This window comes from Meyerozyma guilliermondii, genomic scaffold, assembly GCF_000149425.1.
Source record: "Meyerozyma guilliermondii ATCC 6260 scaffold_2 genomic scaffold, whole genome shotgun sequence".
In the NCBI taxonomy this organism is placed as follows: domain Eukaryota; kingdom Fungi; phylum Ascomycota; class Pichiomycetes; order Serinales; family Debaryomycetaceae; genus Meyerozyma; species Meyerozyma guilliermondii.
Window position 1 is genome coordinate 1,694,535 of NW_001809799.1, and position 15,802 is coordinate 1,710,336.

Consider the following 15,802-nt stretch of genomic DNA (forward strand, 5'->3'; position numbering starts at 1 on the left):
GTGAAGAGGAGGCAGGAAAGCGAACAGTGGAAAGAAATTTAGTCAGTAGTAGATACAAGTATATATATGGAAGGAACGATGGATAAGAAAACGAAATATGCATTGGCGAGCTTTATTCACATATATCTCAAAAACTATATCCTTTGATGCAATTGTAAGAAGTCGTCTTCAACCAACTGATTGGCATCTGCTCGTTCTTTTGGATCCCAGTTGAAGATTCGTTTCAAGAATTTTATAAAATGGTGTGCTTGCCTTCTTTCTGTAGTGGAATTGAGCTTCAATTGGACATCCAAATTCTTTGAACTAGGTCGAACATTCTTCTTAACACCATGGTTATTTGCAGCCACTTGGAGCCTCATGTTAAGAAATTGTAGATTCAATCTTCCATCTGTATCAAACAAGGTGAAGAGCAAGCTCTTGGAGATTGTAGAGTCGCTAGCAAGGGTACTCGTTGGACGTCGGTTGCTATGCTTTTTTTTTGCAACCACTTGCAATTGCTGGATATATTTCCTACCCGGGGTTCCCAACGTCTCTACAATCAATGCAAATTGTTCCAACTCGTTCTTTCCCAGAAAGAGTGGTGCTCCAGTATAAAGCTCAACTGCAACACAACCAAACGACCAGAGATCAATCAGGGTAGAATATTCAGCCCCCATGATCACTTCTGGGGCCCGATAATAACGCGATTGTATGTAGGTATGCGATACTTCATTATGGTAGCATGAAGAGCCAAAATCAATGATCTTTACGCAAAGATCATCTTTTGTAACTGGGCGATCAGGGTCAAAATCGAATGGTAGCTTCATCATGATGTTCTCGGGCTTGATATCACAATGAATGATTTTCTGCAGATGGATGAAAGCCAAACCACTGGCGATCTTCAGTGAAATCATGCTGACAAGATCAAGCGACATTCCTGCAAAATTGATCATTTCTAGTAAAGAAAACAAGTTGAGCGAAAGAATTTCACTGACGATACACATGTGGCCCCTGAAGTGGAAGTGGTCAAAGTATTGGAGTATGTTATCGGAAGGTTTGTTTTTGTTCAAGTTTTTCAAGATTTTAATCTCACAAACTGCCTGCAAAGTCCATTCGAGGCTGTTTTTTATGACCTTGATGGCAACTTGTTTAGGAGCCTTGCCGGCATATTTGTGATCTTTGCATAGCACCACATTACCAAACGAGCCTGTTCCCAACACCTTGCCGACTTCGTATCGGTAATTGATATGATCACCTTCATGAAGGTTATAATTACCCTGTTTATCATCAAACCCAAAGTTCTCTTTTCCATTGCGAATATTGAACTGCTTTTCTTTTGAGGTTGGTGCAATATAGTAGACAGAACTCTGCCTCAATATCTCGCCTTTCTCATAGATTCCCAATTCCGCAGCAATCGTTTGGACCTGAAGAGGTGCTTGCTCTGTATACTCAGGCTCATCGCTGGCAGCAAACAATTGGGGATTCTTATGGTAGATATTGTGGTATAGTTCTGTTAGATCTTTGAGTTTTGGTTTCGGTAGGGAAGTCTGATCGGGAATGGATGAGTGCCTTGAGGAGGATCTGGGAATATACAGCTTCAAAGGGGTCGATGAAGAACGAGATCTGGGCAACGTTCGTGGAAGTTTATGCTGTTGTGTGCTGTCTCTCGTGAAAGAGACTTTGGTAGTTTCCATTGGCAGATTGATGCTGAATTTGGAGGTTGGCACTGGAATGTGGTAATTGGTGATATCCGCAGGCGGCATCAGTTTTCCAGAAACTACTCTTTTGCGAAGTCGTGAGTCCTGCGAGCGCCTGGCTCCAAACGGTATTCGTTTCTTATGCTGGACTTGTAGCTGTGGTTTCGTTTCCATAGATGGGGTAGGCGATGCTGATTTGAAGGTTTGCGAAGCTTTGAATGCATTGGAAGTGGATAATACGTTTCTTTTCATTGCAGAGGACGAAGTTTCTTTCATGAAAGAAAACAGATGAAAATCCTCGTTCTGTTTGGTTTTCTCTCCTGGAGTATGTCCCGTTTCAGATACCTTCATAGTGGGTCTGGATGGAGTATTGGCAGACCCAGGCTTGCTAGGTGTCAATGGTGCAAGTGAAGCATTCTTGCTTCGACCTGATGTACTTCTGGCTTCAGCACGCTTGGCTGTGGAGAGAAATGGTTCTTTGGAAGGGGTTAGTTGACGTGCTGGTGTAACATGAGGTTGTGTATACGGTGGTAGTTTTTTCTTTGGTGATCGTCGAGCTATAGGAGTCAGAAATGGAGTTGGTTTTCGTAATTGCAGATTGTTTCCCAACCCGATATCGATCTTCGCTAGCCTCTCTTCAAGGTTGGGAGACGACTTTGGCATAGTGATACAAGGTGGGTATGATAGAACTCACGGTGCTCGGATGTGGAGATCCAAAGAAAAATATTTGGTGTTTGGATATTTCAATGCGGTGATTTTCATTGTCGGTCGTCAAAGCAGAGCCATGGATTACAAGGACGCATCCAAATACGGGCTTCGGGACTTGCTCTTGGTGCTCCAATTGTTACACTCGAATGGGTTTCTTGACTTAGAACAAATGAAAGCCAGTCCAGAAAAAGTAGCGGCACTCGGCCAAGAGTGGTTCAACCATAAAAGTACGAGGCTCTCGGTCGTACAAGAGGGAAGACAGTATAAACGGCCACCTACGAGTGAAGAACTTATCGCACTTTACGAGCAATTGCTTCAGAAATACGAAGATTGCACCAATACCACTGAGCTCGCCTATGCGGTCTATTATGCCCGTATGGAACAACTAGAAAAAACCATTCAAGACCGCCAACAGGAAGCGGCTCATATACTCGCTGATATTGGCGGATGAAGCACCAATTGGCAATTTTGGTGGGTCAGATCTCCAGCTCCTGTACCTGGAGATGCTCCGTTTTCCTGTACTTGGAAATGTTCGCTGGGGTGGTTGTCTGCAGTATGTTCCTCGGTTCCCCACATCATTAATTTACCGGCGCACAGCGAATACAACTACCGATCGTCCACTGGTTTCGGAGTGGCGTTTTTGGCTCATATTTCACAACAAAGCTGTGTCATCATGTCAGGTCCACCTCAGAACTCTATAGCGTTATCCATGTACAATGTGTACAGGAGTAACAGGTCACTTGTGTTGAACTCATCCTATATCATTTTGATCACGGCGGCGTTTTCCGGTGCTACCAACACAGGCGGTAGAAATAAACGCAAATCAAATGCTCCAGAGGAGGTGAATTTGTCCAAAAAGCCTCCTAAGATTTCACGAGAAGCTGCTCGCCGTCTTTTCAAATCGGCTATACCCTCTTATACAGATACAGCGATGCAATACCTTTACGTTCATTTGGTGTTATTGGTTGTTAGGGCGTTCTTAACGATCAAAGTTGCCAGTTTGGATGGTATGTTGGTTGGTGCCTTGGTTTCAAAACGTTTAAAACGGTTTGGTCAATTGCTTGCGTACTGGATGTTGCTCGGGATTCCAGCGTCGGTGGTCAATTCCATGTTATCTTGGACGAAGGATAACTTTCGCAAGAATTTGCGTATCAACATGACGAATAGCATAGTTGAGGACTACCTTCCAGATAACCTTGACCCAAACTACTATTCGCTCATCCAATTATCCGATAACAAGATAAAGGACCCAGATCAGCGTATTTCGACCGACGTTTCTCGCTTGGCAGCAGCTCTTGCTTCGTTGCCAGGACAGCTTTTGAAACCTACTTTGGACATGCTTCTCTGTGCCAGAGAGTTATCAAAAAGCGGTGTCGGTTCCGGTGAAGGTACTCTTGCCTTGGGTATTTTGACTCACTTTTCTACCATTATTTTGCGGTTCTTTTCTCCACCATTTGCCAAATTGGCAGCAGAAAGGGCTAATTTGGAAGGTCAGCTCCGTTCTGCACATTCCAAGATTGTCACCAACAACGAAGAAATTGCACTTTTGCGGGGTCATTCTCGTGAGTTGGACTACATTGATTTCTGCTACTATCAATTGGAAAGGTTCCTGAAAATGGAATATTGGAAGAAAGCGGTGCATGAAATTGCACAAACATTCATCGTGAAGTACTTCTGGGGAGCAGCCGGTTTGGTCCTCTGTTCAGCACCTGTTTTCATCAACAAATACATGGGGAAAGAGCCTGATGTGAATGCTTCGGCAGACTTCATCACCAACAGAAGATTATTGATGAGTGCTTCAGACTCTCTCGATAGGTTGATATACTCAAGAAGGTATCTTTTGCAAATAGTTGGACATGCAACCAGAGTTTCCGATTTCCAAGATGTGCTACATGAGATAAAAGTTAAGAAGAGCGGTGTTAGTGGAGACCTTACCAATGCCAAAAATGTTCAATTCGGCGACGAAATCACATTCAAGGATGTGAGGTTGGTTACTCCCGCAGATGTCACCTTAATTGAGAGACTTAACTTCAGTATCAAGCATGGACAACACTTGTTGATTGCAGGACCAAATGGTTCTGGAAAATCATCATTGTTCAGAATGCTTGGAGGTTTATGGCCTTGTAAGGAAGGTGAGATCACAATTCCCACTTCAGAGAACATGTTTTACTTGCCTCAAAGGGCATACATGTGCAATGGAAATCTTCTCGAACAGATCATATACCCACACACGGTTGAGCAGTATACCGCAGCTCAAGAGAAGGGCGGCAAGGATGATGGTGACTTGGAAGAAATACTTCAGATTTTGGAGTTGGATGAGTTGCTCAATGGTTTGCGTCCATTATATGCTTCGAGAAATTGGGAAGAAGAGTTGTCTGTCGGGGCACAGCAGAGATTGGCAATGGCAAGATTATACTACCATCAGCCCAAGTTTGCTGTTTTGGACGAGTGTACTTCTGCAGTGTCGCCAAAGATGGAACAATTCATGTACAAACACGCACAAGAAATGGGTATTTCACTCTTGTCGGTTGCTCATAGACCAGCATTGTGGCATTTCCATAATTACTTGCTCAAGTTTGACGGAAAAGGTGGGTACTTTTTCGGCGAATTGGATGCCACCCGTAGACTCAAATTTGAGGAGGAGCGGTTGGTATTGGAGAAAAACTTGAGAGATGTTCCTACATTGAGGGATCGTTTGCATGAGTTGAAGAAGGTTAGTAACGCACAACATTTGCGTTATGACAATTCGCACAAGAATTTGACTGATTTAGCGAAGCCTCAGTTAACCTCGAAGTAGGTAGCTTATTTATATCGCTATAGAAGTTTCATAGTTATACGTTATTATGACAGCGAGAGTTAAGCAGGGTATTTTCAGTAAATCTATTTTGTGCGAGCTGCGAAAAAAAGAATGTACATTTGCAAGGTTTCAAGCTATGGAAAAGTAATACGAATTGGCTACAGGCTACTCTCCACCCGATCTGGCGGCGTTCTAGTAGTCTCTATTGGAAACCCAGAACCCCAATACAAGGATACAAGGCATAACGTTGGTCATTGGATAATTAATGAATTGCATAGAAATAATGTTCCAATTGAATACGGGCCGTGGGCAGATGACAAGACATTCGGTGGAGAGATTAGCACTTCTAGTGATGGGAATGTCGTCTTGGCAAGGTCAATTGGTTCTTATATGAATACCCAAGGAAAACCAGTTTCTAAAATAACTCAACGATATGGAAAAGACAAGACCTTGTTGGTTGTACACGATGAGCTACAAAAAGATCTTGGAAAATTACAGCTTCGTGGACCAGGTACAAGTGCTAGAGGACACAATGGGCTAAAGTCAATTGATAGTGCCATGGGGAACAAATATACCAAACTCTCAGTGGGTATTGGACGACCAAATAAAGGTCAAAAGGAGGTATCAGACTACGTATTGTCAAAGTTTACCACAAGTGAAAGAGCTGAGCTCGAAAAAGTCTTAGAGAAGGCTTCTGTGCTTGTCAGCCAAGTGATAAACGATAGCATAAATCACAAGTGAAAGGTCGAGAGGTGGACTTTGTTATAGAAAGGATGCTCTAATCTGAGTAAATGTGGAAAAATCACAATAGTATGCCTTGTAGATAGCACTGATTGTATTTTCGTCATATTCTTACCGCTTTTCATGTAACTGACTCTAAGTCATGTTCAGCCTTAGCCTTCCCCATATTGCTTGTCTGCAGGTAGATAAGATCAGCCCAACAGTCACAAACACGCTAATATATCTATGCATTTCCTGTTGCAGATGACGGCGGACCGATCGGTGGTCAGGGAGTCACTAAAGGGTAAGTTATATAGTTAGATATCCTGCTTTCGTTTACTAACTTTTAGGAGTACTTTGGACCATCTTTTTCCATCGTTTATTTGGACCCATAGTTCCCACTAGTCACGAGTTTCTAGATATATCATATCCCATGGCCGAGGGTCTTCCAGAACTAGATGGAATGATGGATGAAAAGATCAATGAGTTAGTCAAAAGCCTAAAGCCGGAAACATCTACAAGACTACCGACAATAGTGGTGCTGTTTCTTGATAAGGACCCCTTCAAATCCAAGAAAAAGTCGGGACTGGTTTGGTCAAACCAAATCCCACAGGAAGACTTAAAGCTATGGGAGCAATGGACCAATCAAGCGTAAACTGTGTGTTCAACGACCGTGATAGTCCAAATACCTAAACCACTCGCAATTGACTGGAACCTCAAGACTTGAAAGTATCCGAGCCAATCCATTTGAGTCCACATTGACCAAAATTATAGACTATGTGGATACCAACAAGCATCATATACCCCCAATAACCTCACTTGAGAGTTGCCCCTTTCCTTATACTATAGAAGTGTGGCCCAATGGTGACCAGGAGTCCACCGACCCACATCAACCACCACATCACCCTGACGATACATGGGGAAATTACATCAAGAAAATGCTTGACTAATCTGTAAGTAGCATGTACAATCTTAAAGTACGTAAAATAAATCATAAGTTAGCACTATAAAGGCCCTCCTCTCCTCTGACCAAGATACATTCGTCCTCATATACAACCCTGTCGAACAAGCCGATCTGTTCACTAACAGCTATCACCTCTCTGTCGTAGCTTCCCGGTTGGAACCATAATCCTTTTATGGCATTTTTGTATCCTTCCACAGTTGAAAGTTGCTTGAGGGTACTAGCTGTGACCGAAGGTGGGGTCAAGAAAGAAATACTTACTCCGTCAACTTGTGATAATTTATGCTCACCAACATCTTTTGCCTCAATCACCAGCTTGAGAACCTCCTCTGCCGATGGGATCACTTCTTTTCCGAGGATCTCTTTCTCTTTTGGGTTCACTGGAATGACAGGAAGATCATGAGCAACGTACCACAGGGTAATTTTGAACCCAAATTTGCTAGGGTTGTTGGAGGCACCCGATACTACATACTGTCTGGCTGCTCCAAAGAAGTTTTTGATTCTGGGTTTCATAGACATGGTACGCTTAGTGATCGCATGTGGAATCCGGGGAATACGTCGTATGCAGTCGAATGCATATGCAGAAATGCAAATGATTCGCCTATCTGAACAATGGTATCAAAAAAAGAAGACAAAAAAAGGTGATGCAATCAGTTTGCTCAGAGAAATCGAGTCTTCACCTACTGAATCTTTACCTACTGATTCCTGGTTGTAGCATTCTTTGTCCGTTTTCCTCCGGTATTATTCCTGCACATGGCCTCATCTCAGATACGGCGCCCAAGCGCTCAATGACGTTTTCGAAGCCACCACAACGAGATTACTGTGGACGGTAACCAGTCACCAAAATGGCTAAGGAGAAACGCACCAAGCCATGTGCCAGCTGCAAAAAGTCTAAAGTCAAATGTATATATGATCGAACGCTTCCGTGTGAACGGTGCATAAAAAATGGCCATGCCTATAATTGTCAATTTACCCCAAAACTTCCCTCGTTAAAATTACCACTGATTGCTCCTCCTCCCACCGCACTGACCTCCAATGGTATCCCGTCTTATAATCAGTACCGAAACATTCAACCTGCCCCACAAGATGTGCGTTTCATGTTATCACCACCATTCGTAAATGGACAAGTTCCAGTAATGACGAACAACAACAGCTCGTTTGGTCAGCAGCCTAATCAGACTCCACAAGCGCTGGTCCAGCCACAGACTCACAACAACCATCTTAACCAAAATGATGTACATTTACCGGCACGACCCATGGGCCAAATAGAGAGCCAAATAAACCAGAGCCAAATAAACCAAAGCCAGGTAAACCAAGGCCAGTGGAATAATCAAGTCGAAGGCCGAATAGACTCATTGGACTCGAAACTCAGTGACTTGGTTGATATAATGAAGTCAAACCAGCGGCTATTGCTCGAAAACCAAGCTCAATACCATACCCTTAGTTCCAATTTAGAGCATCAGAGACGTCAAAATGATGATGAGCTACAGCGCAGACAAATAAAGAGCCTGCAAAAGAAACGAGCTTTGGAAAATGTACCCCAAGACATAAAAAAGCCTCGCTTAGAAGTTCCAGATGATTTTAGAGGCGGATATCTCACTTTAGACAACGCCAGGGACCTATTCAGCTTCTTCGACGCCCATATATCGCAACAGCTATTTGGTTTCGAGATCTCGAAATTCCAGGTAGATAATATCTGGGAAACATCGCCGATCCTTGTATGCGCAATATGTACAATAGCCTCCATGCATCATCCTAATGAGAGCCTATCCAAGAAGCTGGCTCAACTTCAAGTTTATCTCCGACAGCTTTGCAGTGACTCCTTTTTCAGAGCTAAATCAGGTAACGAGATGGATATTTTCAATACCATTGTTGCCTTGGTGCTCTGTAGCTTCTGGCTTTCAGAGTCACAAATGTTTACTGGCCTCGCATTGCAACTCGCAAAGGAAATACAATTGGATTCACCGGTGGCTAGAAAATCCTCTTCAAACCTGATGCTAGGAGAAAATGACAGAATCAAGCTTTGGTACTTGTTATATGTCCTTGATGGACAGCAAAGTTTGACTTTCAATCGTCAACCGATTGTGAATGCTCAAGAATATTCGCTCAAAAATAGTAGGAAAATATTACTCGAGCCCAAGAAAGCTATTAAAGCGTCACTAAAGTCGATCAAAGACAGTGATGTCAGAGAAGAGTCACAGGAAGTGCATTCCCTGTTCACAGACCTAAGGCTTGTTTCCCAGGTGGAATACAACCAAGCCCTCAATGAAGCCTTCAGAGGTTCTGCATGGGATCTTCTTGCACCGTCATCTTTTGGTATACCGTCCAAAAGCAATTTAGAATTGGACAAGTGGATGGTTTCGTGGACAGTGCTCTTGTCTCCTGCAAATCATGGCTCTGTGTGGTCATCGAAGTCCACTCTTATATACTACAATTTTGCCAAGATGCACATAAACTCTCTTTCGGAGAAAAATCTTAAGGTGGATGCGGGAGATTCAAGGCAAATGCTTCCAAAATGGGTGGGTTCGCTACAAACTGGAAGAAATTTCAAAAAAATTACACCGGTTCAGTCTACTGGAACAGATGACTCTTCAGACGATAGCGAAGACGAAGAGTTCATCTCCAACAAAGGATTTGTGTCTGAAGACGAAGCGGCGGTCAGTCGAAGTATTGCTATGAATGCGGCACAGACGGTATTGAATTTAGTGTTGAACGACAAAGATATTCATGAGAACCTCAAATATGTGCCAGTGCATATTCATATCATGCTTTATTATGCGGCTCTATTGTTGTTGAGTCCAGAGATGGAGAGTTCCTCTGCTGCCACGAATTCCGAAGAATCTTTTGCCAAGACTATCGCAAACTTGCGGACGGTGCGATCTTTACAACGCAAGATATACCAAAACTTGCCCACGGATAAGGTGTTTGGCGACCGTATAGTAAAGAGTTTGGAAGACATATTTACCGAAAAGTCGACCAGCCTTTCTCAAAAGATACTTGAAGAATCAGACCTTTCTCAAGAAATCAAAGAAAATTTAAAAATGCAGTTGTCACAATTAAATGAGCTGAGTTCAAATTCCACGGCAATACCAGATGTATATGACACATCAAGTAGTGCTGGGTCGAGCCCAGCTCCAGAAAAGATATCTGCTTGGCCTGGCTCGCATCATGGCCATCCATAGCATTTCATTATAATGTAAAATTTAGACAATTTGCAAAATTATGTAATTTCACATTAGTGAGACCCAATTTGGAATTTTGCACCCATTTGTACTCACAATCAACTACTGTATTTTTCACCCCAAAAAAAATGGATTTGGGACTGATCTCTTCATTGATAGAGCTGTTGCGGAAAGCAGAATCTCCGGTAAAGAGCTCGATCTGTGCCATTGGTACCAAGGCGGCACTTCAATTCAAAAAAAAGTGGGTTGAAGATGCAATTATCGATGAAGAATATGATGATTTGAAACTAAGAATCAACTGTATGGAGAAAAATTTGAAAGAATTGGTCAGACACATTGATGCGTATTGTATCAATTTCGACGAATTGTTGCAAACATCGAGGAAGATAGGTGAATCAGCTAAAGCTGTGTTTGATCCGTATCACAGTTTGTCCAAGTCAACTCTAACTAAACTAGGTGAATATCAGTCTATCGAGAGGTCCTCCCTCTTTCTGTCTCAAACTAAGTGCCTTCAATTTGGCAATGGATATGCCCTGTGGGCCCGCTCTTCTGATCTTGCTGATATTAGTGAGCGAATCCACAAACGTAATCAAAAAGAACTTGATTTTGTTCGGGAAGTTGTTACTACTAAAGCACTGGAAGCACAAAAATATATTGACAGCATAGGCAAAACCATGAAAAACCGCCAGTCAATTCTCACTCAGTACAGTAGAACCACATTTGAATTGAATGACTTGCTTAAGAAGAAGGAGGCCAACCAGCTCAGTCTAAAGCAATCGCAACAGCTTTTCAGTCAAGAAAGGAAAGCTGAAATGCTACTTCAAGACTACGAGGCTGTCAACTTCACCCTAAAGTCGACAATGCCAAAACTTCTTCAGCTTAATGATGAGCTTACGACAACATTGCAACAAATGGTATATTATCTTCAGTTGACTATCTTCTATCAAGTCGATTTGCAGTTGACAAGCCTAGAAGAAGTGTTCAAGGTTACAAACGGCGACAGTGATCCGCAGGTTGGTCTCTCCACATTGACAAGGGAAATTGATGGTTTTAAAATTGTCAATCGATATCTGAATGCAAAATCTTCGGCGTCTCCAGATAAGAAAGATCAATCAACGGAAGTATGCATTGCACTCTATGATTTTGAGGCTCAACAAGATGGTGATCTTACAATCAAGAAGGGCGACCGAGTCAAGCTCCTTGACAAGGGTAAGGGATGGTGGAAAGGAGAGCTTGATGGTAAAGTTGGACTTTTTCCTCATAATTACGTGAAGCTCGTCGCCAGCTCCTGAAGGATATCACGAATCGTTCGACAACTCTAGGTATGAAGATTCCCACTTTCTAGCACACATTCCACTGCAAAATTCACGCTTTATTGGAATGTCTTTATTTTGCAAGATATCCCACCATTCATATGCTTCAGCCGCAGGATCGACCACTATCAAATCACATTCACTACATGTTTCCTCATACTGTCCCCTCGATATAGCCTTAGTAAGTAATGAATGATGTATATGAGGAGTATTCTTTTTCCATACTTTGGTCTCATGGTAAGACACATCGTACTTGGCGATGGTATTTAAGCAAAAAGTTCTCAAAGTAGGAATCAGCGATTTGTTCTTGAGGTAACGCACTGGTGTGACGTACTTGATCATCTTGACGGGGTTAAGGGTAGAAGTAGTTATGGAAATAGCATCCTCGGGTATTTTGATATATGGATTTGGGCCAGCACGAAATGTGTGTAGGTTTTCGAGCTCCAATATTTGTCGAGGGAGGAAAGATAGTCTGTTGGTACCGAGGTATAAGTCAGTGAGGTTCTTGAGTCGTTTCACCAATGGGGGAATGCTATGTATCTTGTTTTGACGTAGACCGAGGACATTAAGCCTACGAAAGTCAAATAATGCTGGGGGTAGGAACGTTATTGAGTTGTTTGTGAGGTAAAGCTGAAATGAGATTTGTGTGGTGGGTTCGGAATTAAAGATAACCAAGTTATCAAAGTCTTTGATTTCCTCAGGTATATCAACAAGATTCATACTTTCGAGATTTATTGTGGTATTGATGTCTTCGAAGCAAGCCATTATGATGTCGCGTGCCCTATCATGGGAGTTCCTTCTCAATTCTAGTGCTGCTTCGTCTGCTTCACTTGATTGGAACTGTTGAATTGAAGGGTTTTTGAACCTATTGAAGCGATCAATACCAAAATCGGCATCCGAACTGAGGTTTCGTGCTTTCAGTGGTGACTGGCTCATTCTCGCCCAATACTGATCATCTCGGTGCTCCCTACTGGGTGAGCTAGGAAGAATGGGATCGGTACCTGTGGTCATATCCAAGTCGGAACCAAAGTTATCAAGGGGCTCAATTGGAGGGCTACTTGGAAGAAATGTGGATGGAACCTTTGTTGGGCGCTTGAAAACTCTTTTTGGAACCTGGTTCCCTTCCAGATATTCATCTATCTCGTCCACCATAGTTGTTTCGCTCCCTTCCATTTCTTCCAGATCATTTATATCCCGTCTTTTCACATCATCCTTTTCATTGAAACTGGCTCCCATCTTTCTTTTCAACATTGGGATCGAAACATGCTCGGGAAGTTCCCGCCTCACCCTGTTACTTGTTCTTGTGTGATACATACTCGTGGCATTTTCGTCAATTATGGCCCTATCTCGTGGTTCTGTATTGAGTGGTACCTCCTCAGAAACCGAGGAAGTGTATGCAAAAGGAAGGAGTGACCTTTGGCTCATAAGGTGTGGAAGCAAGTAATATCGAAGACGTGTTTTTCACCAAGCCCGGATCGGCCGCACAAGACTTAAAAAAAATAGGTCGTACCCGGATTCGAACCGGGGTTGTTCGGATCAAAACCGAAAGTGATAACCACTACACTATACAACCGAATTGTGTTTACTCTACTGGACCTGGTATTCAAGAGCGATCATTTGGGACCACCGCAGTTGTGCTCAACTTGATGAACTGATGTAGGCAACCTTTGTTGAAATATGTATTATGATTGAGCGTACTCTGACTTACTCTTAAATTTCCTATATTACACTTGTTGGCTACTTTTTCTTTTTTGCAACCATTTCCAACTCTTTTGAAGAGTAGTAATGTGGGGCTGCTTCCCGGAGCCATTCGTCATCGATGGTCATGCAGTTTCTCATGAACTCCTTACTGGTCAAGACAAGTTCATGGTATAATATAAGCTTGGGAGGTGGCTTTAGCTTGTATACAACGGATGAGGGATGTATACTTACCGTTTGATTCTTTTTTATAGTCTTGAAAGAATCTCCCATTTTTGACAAACGAGCAACATTTGTGAAAAATCCAGAAACTATAGCCTTTTGGATACGTAATGTTTGCTCTTCTGGTGCTAGATCCACAGGCTCGTCAGACTCGTCGAACATCCCGGCATGATAGCATAAACGCTCTAATTGTTCTCTGACTTCTTTTGTTCTTTTGAGAGTTTTGTATTGCACAAAGTTGTCCTGACACCATTGATTAGAGTATCCAGTATCTTTCCATTGATTCCACAAATTAAGCAACATCAAATGATCCCCTTGGGGCTCCGCAAAACTTTCCTTTCTTGAATCAGCCTGCTCCTTTTTGTCTTTTGGCCTATAAAAAAGGTTAGAGCTTTCGCCCAAGATGGCCACCACCGAGAGTATCTGGCTAATTACCTTGAGATCTGAGCCAGTTATGAGACTCTTGGTAAACTTGGGACTTATAGGAAACTTTGCCATTAATCTTCCTGTCTTAGTTAAAGAGCCAGAGGAATTGAGAGCTCCAAGTGCATACAACAATTCAAGCGACTTGATAAGTGCATTCGAACTGGGAGGGTCCATGAAATCAAAGTTGACTAGATCGGTAATTCCCAACGACAAGAGCAAAAGAACGATTTGAGTCAAGTCTGCTCTTAAAATCTCCGGCGTGGGGTTTAGTTGAAGCTCATTATCAAACGACCATTTGGTGTAAAGCCGAAAGCATTTTCCAGGCCCTACTCTTCCAGCTCTACCAGCTCGTTGGTTTGCCGAAGCGCGAGAACATGGAACAACCACCAACGACTCCATACCTGTAGCAGGATTGAATACGTTTTCCTTGACATATCCGGGATCTATGACGTACGAAATACCATCGATGGTAATGGAAGTTTCGGCAATATTCGTTGCAAGAACCACTTTACGGCAGTCTGGAGGGGTGGGCTCAAAGATCTTGCTTTGGAGCTCAGAGGGTAAGTTGGCATAAATGGGACAGACAATTAATTTTTTTATCAGCGAGCCTAGTCGCTCGCATGCTTCATCGATGCTCTCTTGCATAGTTTCAATCTCATCTTGGCCCGTCAAAAACACAAGAATATCACCAGGACCCTGTGTTGTGTGGATCTGGAACACAGTTGTCATGGCCGCTTGGATATAATTTGCTTCTGGGCTCTTTGTAAAGTGGATATCCACGGGGAAGCGACGACCAGGAACATTAAAAATAGGCGCATTGTCGAAGAATTGGGAAAACTTTTCGGCATTAATTGTAGCAGAAGCCACAATGACTTTGAGATTTTTTCTGACTTTTGTTATATCTTTCAACAAACTCAAAATCACCTCAGTGGAAATTGTTCTTTCGTGGGCTTCATCGATCATCAACGCACTATAAGAAGAAAGCTCAGGATCCGTCATAAACTCACGTAGGAGCATACCATCTGTCAAGTACTGAAGTACTGTTTTCTCACTTGTAAGAGCTTCAAATCTCATACTGTAACCAACCTCTTCTCCAAGACGAGCACCCATTTCCTCAGCCACTCTTTTGGCAACAGACATAGCTGCAACTCTTCTTGGTTGAGTACACCCAACTTTCAATATCTTTCCATCTTTCAGCGTATAACCTGCTTCATGAAGATACTGTGGGAGCTGGGTTGTTTTACCCGAACCTGTCTCTCCAACAACAACTATAATTTGATTAGCTTCCACGAGATCGAGAAACTCTTTTCTATAACGATATACTGGTAAGGATTTGCGGACCTCCAGAATGGTATCTGGTACACCACTTGGTTCAGAAACCTCGTCAGAACCAGGATCGTCAACTTCTATATCACCAAAATCGACATGCTGAGAACGATCAAATACGTATTCATAATTGTCATTGTCTGCAACTTGAATTGAATCGCCAGCTCCCACCATTTGCTGCGCTCTCTCTAGTTGTTTAGACTCCCATTCGTTGTCGTATTTGTTACGTTTCTGAGGATGAACATACGATTCATCGTAGCCAGACTTGGCATGCAATGCTTCGTTGGTTCGCTTTGCGTCTAGTCGTCCATTATCGTCAATGTAGCTTGCTGGCATGTTATAAGCCTGAACCGGCTCGGCATCATCAAGCTCTAGTAATATTTCAAGGGTACGTTTCTTCTTCTTGTATTCTTTCTCTTCGTAAGCTGAAAGGCGTTTCGTTTCATAAATCTCAATTTCCTGCTTGAGCTCTTCAATTTTGGCAGCACGTCTCTGAACAAGATAGCGGCGCCTGGAAGCTTCACGTTGCAGTGCTGACTTTGGTTCACTTTGAAAAGTCACTCCAGGATTTGGTTTCGATGAAGTATCTTGTTCCTCGTTATTCTTCTCTAAACTATCTTGTTCCTCATTAGTCTTCCCTGAACTATCTTGCTCCTCTTTATTCCTCTCCTCATCTTCCCAGCTTCCTCGTTTCCTCCTCGTCGCCTGCCCCGTCTGTATATTATCCATAGCTACACTCGAGTTGTCGCGCTCATCTCATCACCGGTCGTGCG

At 42.8% G+C, this 15,802-nt stretch overlaps 9 protein-coding genes and 1 non-coding gene across 10 annotated transcripts; 5 read left to right on the forward strand and 5 right to left on the reverse strand. All coding sequences in view use genetic code 12, as the record gives it.

The window, feature by feature from the left end:
* Nucleotides 1-134: 134 nt before the first annotated feature.
* On the reverse strand, nucleotides 135-2,339 carry PGUG_02154 (uncharacterized protein; the record flags this gene model as incomplete). The annotated part of the gene is made up of 1 exon (XM_001486433.1): nucleotides 135-2,339. The coding sequence occupies one exon, from the start codon at nucleotides 2,337-2,339 to the stop codon at nucleotides 135-137; it is 2,205 nt and encodes a 734-aa protein (XP_001486483.2).
* A 40-nt stretch (nucleotides 2,340-2,379) lies between these two features.
* PGUG_02155 (uncharacterized protein) lies at nucleotides 2,380-2,835 on the forward strand (the record flags this gene model as incomplete). Its single annotated transcript, XM_001486434.1, has 1 exon — nucleotides 2,380-2,835. One exon carries the CDS (start codon nucleotides 2,380-2,382, stop codon nucleotides 2,833-2,835), a length of 456 nt encoding a protein of 151 aa, XP_001486484.1.
* Nucleotides 2,836-3,057: 222 nt separating this feature from the next.
* PXA2 (ATP-binding cassette long-chain fatty acid transporter) lies at nucleotides 3,058-5,181 on the forward strand (the record flags this gene model as incomplete). The annotated part of the gene is made up of 1 exon (XM_001486435.1): nucleotides 3,058-5,181. One exon carries the CDS (start codon nucleotides 3,058-3,060, stop codon nucleotides 5,179-5,181), a length of 2,124 nt encoding a protein of 707 aa, XP_001486485.2.
* Nucleotides 5,182-5,292: 111 nt separating this feature from the next.
* On the forward strand, nucleotides 5,293-5,922 carry PGUG_02157 (aminoacyl-tRNA hydrolase; the record flags this gene model as incomplete). Its single annotated transcript, XM_001486436.1, has 1 exon — nucleotides 5,293-5,922. The coding sequence occupies one exon, from the start codon at nucleotides 5,293-5,295 to the stop codon at nucleotides 5,920-5,922; it is 630 nt and encodes a 209-aa protein (XP_001486486.1).
* Nucleotides 5,923-6,892: 970 nt separating this feature from the next.
* On the reverse strand, nucleotides 6,893-7,381 carry PGUG_02158 (uncharacterized protein; the record flags this gene model as incomplete). The annotated part of the gene is made up of 1 exon (XM_001486437.1): nucleotides 6,893-7,381. One exon carries the CDS (start codon nucleotides 7,379-7,381, stop codon nucleotides 6,893-6,895), a length of 489 nt encoding a protein of 162 aa, XP_001486487.2.
* A 326-nt stretch (nucleotides 7,382-7,707) lies between these two features.
* On the forward strand, nucleotides 7,708-10,044 carry ZCF30 (Zcf30p; the record flags this gene model as incomplete). Its single annotated transcript, XM_001486438.1, has 1 exon — nucleotides 7,708-10,044. The coding sequence occupies one exon, from the start codon at nucleotides 7,708-7,710 to the stop codon at nucleotides 10,042-10,044; it is 2,337 nt and encodes a 778-aa protein (XP_001486488.2).
* Nucleotides 10,045-10,172: 128 nt separating this feature from the next.
* PGUG_02160 (uncharacterized protein) lies at nucleotides 10,173-11,336 on the forward strand (the record flags this gene model as incomplete). The annotated part of the gene is made up of 1 exon (XM_001486439.1): nucleotides 10,173-11,336. The coding sequence occupies one exon, from the start codon at nucleotides 10,173-10,175 to the stop codon at nucleotides 11,334-11,336; it is 1,164 nt and encodes a 387-aa protein (XP_001486489.2).
* Nucleotides 11,337-11,342: 6 nt separating this feature from the next.
* On the reverse strand, nucleotides 11,343-12,782 carry PGUG_02161 (uncharacterized protein; the record flags this gene model as incomplete). The annotated part of the gene is made up of 1 exon (XM_001486440.1): nucleotides 11,343-12,782. The coding sequence occupies one exon, from the start codon at nucleotides 12,780-12,782 to the stop codon at nucleotides 11,343-11,345; it is 1,440 nt and encodes a 479-aa protein (XP_001486490.2).
* Nucleotides 12,783-12,858: 76 nt separating this feature from the next.
* PGUG_06002 lies at nucleotides 12,859-12,930 on the reverse strand. Its single transcript has one exon. It is a non-coding gene; the product is annotated as a tRNA-Gln (tRNA).
* A 164-nt stretch (nucleotides 12,931-13,094) lies between these two features.
* PGUG_02162 (DEAH-box RNA-dependent ATPase) lies at nucleotides 13,095-15,758 on the reverse strand (the record flags this gene model as incomplete). Its single annotated transcript, XM_001486441.1, has 1 exon — nucleotides 13,095-15,758. One exon carries the CDS (start codon nucleotides 15,756-15,758, stop codon nucleotides 13,095-13,097), a length of 2,664 nt encoding a protein of 887 aa, XP_001486491.2.
* Nucleotides 15,759-15,802: the final 44 nt, after the last annotated feature.